Source organism: Copidosoma floridanum, unplaced genomic scaffold (genome assembly GCF_036245765.1).
Source record: "Copidosoma floridanum isolate Cflo_tuat_1 unplaced genomic scaffold, Cflo_Japanese_pri ptg000030l, whole genome shotgun sequence".
NCBI lineage: Eukaryota > Metazoa > Arthropoda > Insecta > Hymenoptera > Encyrtidae > Copidosoma > Copidosoma floridanum.
Genome location: NW_028321907.1, coordinates 23,662,891 through 23,673,516, shown reverse-complemented (window position 1 = coordinate 23,673,516; position 10,626 = coordinate 23,662,891). Strand labels below are relative to the sequence as shown.

Genomic DNA, 10,626 nt, shown 5'->3' with positions numbered 1-10,626 from the left:
CTAGAAGTGATTTTGTAAAAACCATCATACCACGTAAAAAGTCAAGCTGACAGAAGACAGTGTACTCAGTATATCCTTGTCTCCCTCATGAATGTAGCATACGAGCCGAAAGCCAATTTGTTTACGTTTGTGCAAAAATATCTCTATAGCTAAGGACGCAATTTTGTTGAAACTTTGCATGTACGTCAATAAAGTATTATTGACAATGAGTTGTCACAATTAACACATCAATTTTTCAAAAAATTCTCATCGCTACATGAAGCGTAAAAGGCATTTTTCTATAACTTTTTTGCCAATTTATATTTGAGCCCATGTTAAAGATGGCGAAAAAGAGAAACTTAATGAATTTTTTTTCTCGAAATCTGCAGACACGTTTTTGTTTAAATTTGATAACTATATCTATGAAGTGTTTTTTTATCACATATATTTTTTTAAAAATATTTTCATCGTTGAGTGAATTGCACCCCGACTTCCTTAAGTTAAGATTAAATATACCCGTCACTACATTAACAAAAAAAAATTTGCGTCAAGTTTCAAGATCTCAGGCCCCCTTGGAACTAATAAGATTAATTTTATAAAGTTTAGTCGGATTTCCATAAGAAATCATAAAAACTAGCTCTTATACTTAATAATTATAACAAAATAAGATGCTAGGTTTCTACCAAATTTCAGAATATAGTGAATTAATATCCGTGCTTTCTTAATATTTGTGTGAAACAATTACGACGATTTGTTCATCGAAAGCAAGTAGGACATTATCAAATATTCTGAAAAGCAAATAAAATTCTCATGTTAAAAGATAAGATGTACAATCAAGTTTATTTCCCTAGGACAACTGAAAAATAGCTAACCTGCTGAAGCAAATGATAACAGTTATAGTCATGTACATAATATACAATCATCATTTTTTTGGGAGAAAATTTTTTTAGCAGAAGAATAACTGAAATCAGAAGGCTGCGTGGTGATGAAAAGAAAACTACTTTCCAAGGAGAATTTTTCTGGAAGCACCCATATTCTGGCCAGATTGAGTGGCACCCTTGTTGGAACCAGCTTGGAGTCCGATCATAGTCTGTCCTGCTTTGAGCTGCTCTTCGGTGAACTCACGTTTACACTCATCAGCTGGCTTTGGGCCCAGGTACGGTCCCTTCCAATCTGAGTGCCTGAATGTCTGCAAATTGCACAAGTTAGATAACTTAATCAGACACAAGAGTTAATCACTTAAACAATAGTAGACCTCTCGTGAAGATGACTAGTGAATATAGTACCCGTAAATATTAAATATTATTTTTCAGCCATTCAAAGCCTAATCGATTTCTCTTTACTTGTGCAGCTTACCTCCACTTGAATTACGATTTGCGGATCAATAAATTTGAAGACGTGTAGTCTTTGAGATTTTCAGTTAAAGCGTAATGTAATTGATAAACAAGTTACCCTGAATATTTAATATTATTGGAATTCGCTTTTGAAAAGAAAACGATTTACCATTTTGCTTTTGCTGTAGTCTATTTCTAGAACATAATTATTTAAACTTTAAAATAATGATTTCTGGGCCTGAACCGCAGGAAAGGAACTCAATCCAGAATCATTATAGATAAAAGTTACTAGATATTTTTACTCAATAGTTCAATCCATCATCAGCTTATTATTTTTAAAGTTATTCGAAAACTATTGATCTGTAAATAAAAAATTGAAATAAAGGTTAAGGGCAGTCCAGAAATAGTTAAAGTTACCTACCTTTTCCATAAGGTTTCTTTGATTGTACAACTTTCTAACATTAATTATTTAACAGCTGGCTATTTTGTCAAAAAAATAAAAGAATACGCACGTTCTTGACACTTCAAAGAATAAATCAAGCCCAATTTGGTAAGATTGATTGAGCATTTAAGGTGAAAAGTGAAAAATCAGATGTTGGACTCATAAGGTGTGGCTAAGGGGTTTACTTTTCTACTTTATATACCAACTGATCTCGCTAAAATCAAACTATATTTATTGCTTGTAGATAAAATAATGTGCGCCTACTCTTTTTTTCTCCCAAAATCATGAAAAGTTAATTACGAACGCAAATAACATCACCTAACTGAATTAATCATAAGATATTATGGCCACAGTATCACAGTGGTTTAGGCTGCGGTTTTTGTAGCACAGGGGGCTTGGTAAGAAAATCTACTTTCTCGTGTTCGTATTCCAACTGTGGTCCAACGTTTTGGAAGCCATGTAAAATAAGATCTTCTTTGCTGTGTATGTGATTGATATCATAATTGAATCTGAGGCGGTTTTTCACTTTGCTAATGATAATGGCGTATATATATATATATATATATATATATATATATGCATCGTAACACAACATTGCAGAACCTATTAGGCACAGTTCTCAGAAATAGCTGTAAAATATAAAAAAAGCATAATATATAACTTTCAATAAACTAGTTTCCTTATCTACTGATTAACAGGTATACTACTTAATTTACAATAATCAATGTATTAAAAACATTTACATATCAGAAAAGAGTATGCGCAGATTCCTGAAGCTACAAGAAATAAATATAGTCTGATTTTGGTGAGATTCATTGAAATATGAAGAAGAAAAATTACTAATCAGATCACACCTTATCAATCTAATATCTGATTTTTTAATTTTTTTCTTAAACTCTCCATGAATGTTACCAAGTTTAAGCTTGATTTATTCTTTAAAGTGTCAAGAATTTGCATCTATTTTCATTTTTTCGATAAAATAGCTGGCTGCTAAATGAATAATTTTATAAAGCTATACAATCAAAGTAATATTATCAAAACGGTAGAGAAATATAAATAAATAATCTCTAGACTGCCCTTGAGCTAGCCCTTAGCATTTATCCTAAGCCCACTGATAATTATTAATTTTACTGTGATTTAATAACATTATTTGTAATCAAAATATGTTTAATAATAATTTTAGAAACATTACCTATAAATACTTCCACAGCGATCACATGAAACTACAAAACTTTATACTAAAATTTATTTTGGCTACTACATAGATACACTGATAACATGGAAACAGTATATTACGCCACGAGGGACGTAACATAATCTCCCATCGTGAAAATCCCAATTTCAGCCTGCTAGAAAAGTATTTTGACGTAATCTTTCGTTCTGAGATGAGGGAAGAAAGATCGTCTTTCGACGGAGGGTATGGTGAAATAGTATATTAATATTGCAATATTTTCTTAACGGCATGAGCAATTTTTTTCCAATATAATATTTATATGGCAATATGAAATAAACTATTAGGTTTTGAAAGAAAGTTTGTCGTATGATCAATTTTTAATCGAATAAAATAATAGTTTTTTACGCTTTCGTATGCTCGCTATGTCAAGTTGTGCAATTTTGGAGCCTTTTATTTTCGTTTCTGCTTAATTCCGCAAGTAAGGAGAGATCGTTTAAGTCTTGAAGGCTACAAAATAATAATATGAGATATTTACTTTCACCAGCTTGACAAATGTATAACAATATTAAATGTGCTTATACACCCATAACTGCACGTACGAGCAAAATAGAGCAAAATTGCACATCTAGGTATATATGATGCACATACCTCACGGCCCAGGGCAAAGAGAGTTGTGATAACTTGCCCAATATCCTTTTTTTCCCACAGTTCAACTGTTTGGAAGACATCGATGTCAGGTACTCCATAATCTTTAATAGCCTTTTGAAATCTATTTTATTAAATAAAACATAAAATGAAACAACCATGCGGAATCAAGAAGAATCCTTAAAATAAAGAGAAAAGTGCGATGACACGTGTTTTATTTACAACTCATGTTTTTAAATGATATATTATGAAAAAAATTCTTGAAAAGTTGCCTAAATTATAAAACCTAGTAAATAACTTCAAATTTTGAGGTACTTGAAATTTAGCTGGTCAGCTTTGTACATAAATTTTTATTTACAAAGTGTAAATAAATATTTTTACTTACAGAACGGTGGCTTTTGCTGGTATTTTTGAATGAAATGAAAAACTCTTGAAAATTTGCCAAAATTATGAAGTCAAGTTAACAACCTTAAATTTCGAGGTACTTACAATTCAGCTCGTCAGTTTTGTAAATAAATTTGCACTCACGGAACAGTGACTTCTGCTTTAATTACTGACATGTCATTCTCTGAATTGAGTACATGTCTCAAAAGTTTTGTAAGAAGTATTTTTTTTCGTTGTAAGGATATGTTTTCAATGGTTTTTACATAAATTGGCTATTTCTAACCCTAGTAAGTTGTTAAAATGATAAGAGTAAATAGCCAAGTCAACAAGTTTAATCGATAAGTAAATACTTCTAACCAATTTTTTGATTCCATGCTAATATATGAGATCATTATGTAATGATGAACAAGAATACAAATCAAACGCGAGTCTGTTTACATAGAAATAGCTATTGATATATTTTTACGCACTTTCCCTATTATTTTTGTTAGGTAAAGCTTTTGTAAACAGTGTAGGTATGAGAAAAATTTCACTTATTTAAGGTATTTTTATATCCTTTAAGATGACACATATTTCCTTGCTAAATCATTGTGCTTAACTTACTTATTAATGTTTTCCATCATTTTAAATTCACCGCCGGAAGTATTGATTTTACTAATGCATCCTGGCTGAATTTTATTAATTAGTTCACAGAGTACCTGACCATCACGCAGGTAATCTTCGAAGGGTGATGAGAATTTTCTGCCAATTATTGCTTCGATCCACTCTTGGGCTTCTTTCTCTTGCTGGGGGTCACGCTTGGCAAGAATCTACAGAACAAATAACGAGCTAATTGTCAAATTTTTTATTATTTCTATGTACACTTTTTTATTGGTTTGATGTTCATGTACTACTCAGATAAAATACAGAAGTTCAAAAGTTTTGTAATAAAAAAAAAAAAAAAAAAACGGCTGTTGTAGTGTCATCGGAAAAATTACTTTTTGATCTCTGTAACGGTTGTTTAGGCTGAATATATTAAAAACATAATAACTAGTTATTTCTTTACTTATGGAGTTTTGAAGTTATCTGTTTTTACATTGTTTATAGCATCCTACTTACTTGATTTCAATTTGATTTGAAAAATCAAGTGTTACTGAGTTTATTTAAGAATATCTTGGAACGACTGCTTATCCAAAAACGAAAACAATATAAGAACGGCTTTTCCTACAACCAGAAATGTACGAAACCCTTTGCGCATATAAACGCAAACTTATGTATACAAATGTTGTACCTTCGCACGAACTTGACGCTCGAGAGCCATTGAAACGGATGGTGTGCAACTTTTCGTGCAGTACGAGACGTTTTAAAGACTTAAACTCAAAAAATGAGCCAACGCGCTTCTTGATCTGGTCTTTATATAAATATGCCTTGGCTCGGAAAATCACTCGACACGAGTTTTAGCCCACGCAATGCCTGTTTCTAATATTAGTTGTGCGTACACACACTGGCTGCTATAATGTATAATACGTATCTGTTTTCCTTTCTTGACTTTTCTTTCTTGTGTATAGAGGCACGATTAAAAAATAGAAGCATATTTATGTATTCCAGTGGTTCCTAGCGTTGCACGCAATTTTGCCAAGACCTTGGGCAAAATAGCACTCTTGTATTTTTTTTTTGTTGCAATTTGGGGATAAGTAGCTTGAGACAACCATCTGCCCATCCATACTTGACATTCATAGTTTTTATTAGTACCATTGGAGAGTCATATCATGAACTGTCACCTAAATCTTTTTTGTCTGGATACCTCATTAAAAGTAATTACCAAGTATCAAAATCTTTAATATCATATACTTATCAGCTTCTGAATTAAAAATGGATTATCTGTAGTCAAATTGACTCTTCTGATGTATGGAATACTGTTCAAGTTTTATAGTTAGAAAAACGTTTTTATAGCATGTGCTGTTTTACAGACAAAAAAAAAATCGATGTATGGGTGTTTCTGTCATAACTAACGATTTCAAAAATAGATTTGAGAAAAAGTTGTAAAACAATTCTGTTACATGGTATGTCTATCTTAAATACTATCCTTAATACGTATACGAATTGATTCTTTACAAAGTTCTGTCCTCAAAAGGTACAAGACATATTGTATAAGTAGTACATTTTATTTAATTTTTCAAAAAACAACACCTGTTCCTGGAACCCGTAGATAGCTGGTTATATAGTTGCAGTGTTCTAACCTATAATAAATAATCCCAACTTTTATTTTAGTCAAGTAACAACCTTTTAAAATAGTGTACCACGTAGCTACTTAAGTTAGAAGTATAATATTTCGGTTAATTGGTGTGTCACACAAAAAAAGGCTTTTTTGTAAATATGCTGAAACTTGTGTTTCATGTTTTAGATCAACTACTTAAAACTTAATTTATCATATATATTTTAATACACGACTTGTTATTTGTTATTATAATATTGACAAACTCAATAAATTCGTTATTTGCAAGAAAACACTGTTTTTGACATATTTTTATTTTATTAATATAATTAGTCTCATTTTTAATTTAATATTTTTATTATGGCAAAGAAGCATAGTTTCTATCAATAGTACTGTGACGGTCCCACTGGTTTGCTTATTTTCTTAAGATACATAAGAGTTATGAAAAAATTATCGAAAACACATTTTGCGACCGAAAGTATTCTCAACTTTAAAAAAAAAAATATTTTCAGAACTCAGAAAGAAATTTCATTAAAAGGTCAAAAAATCACTTTGTTTCCAAAAAAATCGATTTTTAACACCTTATCCTAACTTTTTATAAAAAAAAAAAGACGACACCAAAAAATTTCTAGTCAATCGTTACGTCACAATATGTATTAAAATTTTGGGGGAAAAAATGGTCAGATTTGTAAGATAAATTTGAAGAAAACTCAATTGCTCTTGTTTTCATGTGAAAATAGACCTTTATGAGTTCCTGATGTTAATATTTATACGAACGCTTGCATGATGGAAGGGTATGGATAGTACACACAACAATCCAGAGCTTAAAGTTCAGAAACCATGTTGTGTTCATTGGCATTAATAGGCTATAGCAGGCCTAATACTTTGACTAACCCATTCGAAATTGAGTTTGTCTGTTTTTTTCCTCCCTTTATCGATACTTGATGACAAATACAAGTATTACACGCAAATAACAAGAACAAATAAAACAATGTCAACGATGTATTGGAAACATTTTATTTTATTTTAATAACAGTGTTATATTGGTTAGAACTGAGATAGTTAATTATGTTGGCGTAACGAACCCTATCGTTCAATAGTAAACATGCATGTTAACTGAGCGTGCTTTGTACAGCAATAGCCTTTGAAAATCATTGTTCTGAAAACTTATTTGTTTCTTTGTACACTGTTATAAATATAAATAAAAATGAATAAACATTTTTCAGTACCGTATTAGCCAACTTCAAACAATTCGTAAAAATTAAGAATTGGGTTTGCAGAACCACGTTGACGACTGGCTCGAGTAGCTAGACGCGTACTGCCGGCGATTCTATCACAGTGACCTTTACCATATGACGTAGCATAAAAATAACATTTACAAATTATCTCCAAATAGGTCGAATAACTACTATTCAGAAAATTTTACTTATTTTCGAATTGCTGAGGAGCTTCATCAGACATGTAGTGAATTTCATTCATTTCGCTGTATTTCGTTTTTATATACTCAATCAGATGCATTTAATATATGTAAACTACAATCGAATCATATTTTAAGTAATCAGATATGAAAATAAAGCAACGGTGTTCTATGTCACTGCTTTTGTTGAAATATGCTTCTACTGGAAATAATGCTGCTTGATTGCTGTTCCAGTGAGAAGCCTGAACGGCATCTTGAGCAACAAAAGCGTCATTTTCCTACCTCGGGCGTTTTTTAGAGGCTGGTGAGCCCTCGGTAGGAAAAATAGCATTCGCCACATAAGCGCCATCGCTCCATGGCTACCTTACGTCCCTCGGGCCCTGCTTCGCAGATCCTTTGGGCCACAAAATAGCCCCGGAGACGATGGCACTTATCCAACGAAAACTACTATTTTCTTACCATGGGCCCAAAGTGCAACTGCCGCTTTGCGCCCTCGGGTCACACTTTGCGCCCTTGTAATCACTTTGGGCCAATTGGCAGAAAAGTTTTTTGCGCCCTCCGGGCCCAAAATGATTTACTGGGCGCAAAGTGTGCCCACAGGCACAAAATTGCACTTTGCGCCCTCGGTAAGAAAAACATACGCGACTCGGGCACCAACCTACATCAAGCGTTTGTACTTTGTGCCCTAGTGACGTAATGTACCATTTCTGCAAAGTCTAAAAGAAACAAGATCTCATATTGTTTCAAGTTTTCTTTCAGTTTTAAATGAAATTAATTTTATTGCGATGCAATAAAGTCATGTGGAATAAGCTTGTCCATATTTTCGAAAAGAAGATCTATTGTGACACAGGCTTCATAATTTACTACGTGAAATTGATATTCCTCCAAGGCATTTAAAAATTAATGGTTCATTTCAGTTGCATCCTGATAAATAGCACAAGTTCATTCGAAACATTAAGAAGATGGTATGTCACAAACCAATTTTTTAATCAAAATTTTATAGTTCGATTTATCAGGAGCAAACCAACCTGCTGCTGAAAAGTTGTTCAAATTTGCAACCTGAAAAATTTGGCCTTTATCACTGAAACAACGAACAAAAATATTTTTTCATAGTAAAGTAAAAGTAATTAATGTTCTCTTTAGAGCATCAGTTTTATGTTTTCATGAATTAAAGATACGCACACAGTAAATGTGTGCCTGCACATATTTCTAGCTAACACACAATGTCTGGGTCTTAACATTGAAAATTTTAGAAAAATAATTTGGTCTTGAAGAAATTTGTTGTTAAATGATTCATACAGTTTAGTGTAACGTACGATATGCAAGGCATATAATACTGACTTTCCCTAGTAACAGCGAGGCTTCCTTATCAAAAAGGCATTGACAGGTGGGGAACAAGCTAATATAAGGCCCAGTGAGCCTCAAATCGTGGCACTTGGGCACTTAAGTGGCACTCGGGCAGTCAACCAGTCAGGGAGTAAAGAGTCAAGAGTCAAGGAGTCGAGCAGTCGGGCATTCGCGCATTTGAGAATCAAGGGTACACGACGAGCCTTCGAGGAAAATACACGCGCTACTTTGCCTTTAATTTTGGTGATTTGAATAAAGCTCTTGATATAATCAATTGTTGGTAATTTTCGCGACGCACCTCCTACCTATCTCTTTCCCACGTAACATCAAATTAATTACAGAAAATTAATTTCTTTGAATACAAACTTGCTTTCCATCATCTTAAGTAACTGATTTAGAATCTTTTTTTCCAGGCAATTGTCTTAAATTTATCTCACTTTCACAAAAATTGATTATAACTTTAGTTATAACAAAATCTTGACAATTTTGTCTACCTGGTTTGTTTGTATGACTTGGTTCTCAAAGAATCAATTTTTAATTACGTATCCCAATTTTTTATCAAAAATCAATGTCACCAATCATTTCATTGTCAATTTTTACGTTGAAACACGTATCACAACTTTAAAAGGCTTAATGGTCAGCTTTGTGATAAATTTAATAAAAACTTAAATCTTCTTATTTTCATGTAAAAAAAGTTTTATCTAACGTTATAAACAACTTTTTTCAGGCAGTATTACCAAAGTTATTTTTTTTTCATTTAGTTGCGGTTTGAAAAAACTATGCATCCAATCTTGCTGAAATTTAGTGTGGTTATTAAACATTACTACAGCTACAACTATGCCAAATTTCAGCTCTTTATGTGTATGCAACAGAGAGTTATCAATTTTTGAGTTTTTGCCACATATACACGCAGAGGAAAAAAAAGGCATTATCGCATAAAAGCGTCAATGCAATAAGTCTGTGTGGCACGCCATGCGCTTTTAGGCTTTTACTGTAGCTGCTATGAGTTAAGCGCAGGCTGCTATGTAGCTATGGCGTCGCCAGTGTCTATGCCGTAATGTCATCATGAGATATGAGCCTAGCGCCAAAAATTTATGGTTTTTAAGCAGAGAGTCGACACCTTTAACGCATTGACTATAGCTATGGGCAATATGCAAAGCGGCGATGGAGTTTTGTATTTGCTTCTCACACTATTTGACTTCTATAGGCACGTTATGCGTGGGGGTAAATCAACGATTTCAGATTTTGACCTTGAGAAAAAGTGTGATGGAAGTAGATTTTTTTTTATTCTCCCCCTTCACAACACCCCTTGTGTACTTCCTGTTTCCTCTACAATACATGATGCCACACCAAATCACCACACATTTTAAATTTTATTTCTTTTTCTTTTAACCAGTTTCCAAAGAGATTTGAACCCCCAACCTCTTACTTTCTGGCCACGGTCCTTACCTACTCTGCTGTGAGCAGGCTTAACCAGGGGTGGCTTAAGGGTGAGGCGAACCGGGCACTTGCCCAGGGCACCAGAAAGGCAGAGGTGCCAAGTAAACGACAACGCAAAACACTGTAGTACTGCAAATACAATTTTTTCAGTTAAAAATAAAAAATGTTAGTAAAAAAATTAAACTATCATAATGAAATAATTCACCACTTACATTCTAAAATTAAGTTTACCTTATTTTTCTTGGAATCAGTGATACTTAAGTATCAATA

General features: G+C 32.9%; 1 protein-coding gene across 1 annotated transcript; it reads right to left on the bottom strand.

The window, feature by feature from the left end:
- Positions 1 to 800: 800 nt before the first annotated feature.
- On the bottom strand, positions 801 to 5,339 carry LOC106639952 (Muscle protein 20). The gene is made up of 4 exons (XM_014353794.2): positions 5,229 to 5,339; positions 4,562 to 4,767; positions 3,578 to 3,698; positions 801 to 1,168 (listed from the first exon to the last, which is right to left on the bottom strand). Exons 1-4 carry the CDS (start codon positions 5,256 to 5,258, stop codon positions 977 to 979), a joined length of 549 nt encoding a protein of 182 aa, XP_014209280.1. The 5' UTR covers positions 5,259 to 5,339; the 3' UTR covers positions 801 to 976.
- Between the last annotated feature and the right edge of the window lie 5,287 nt (positions 5,340 to 10,626).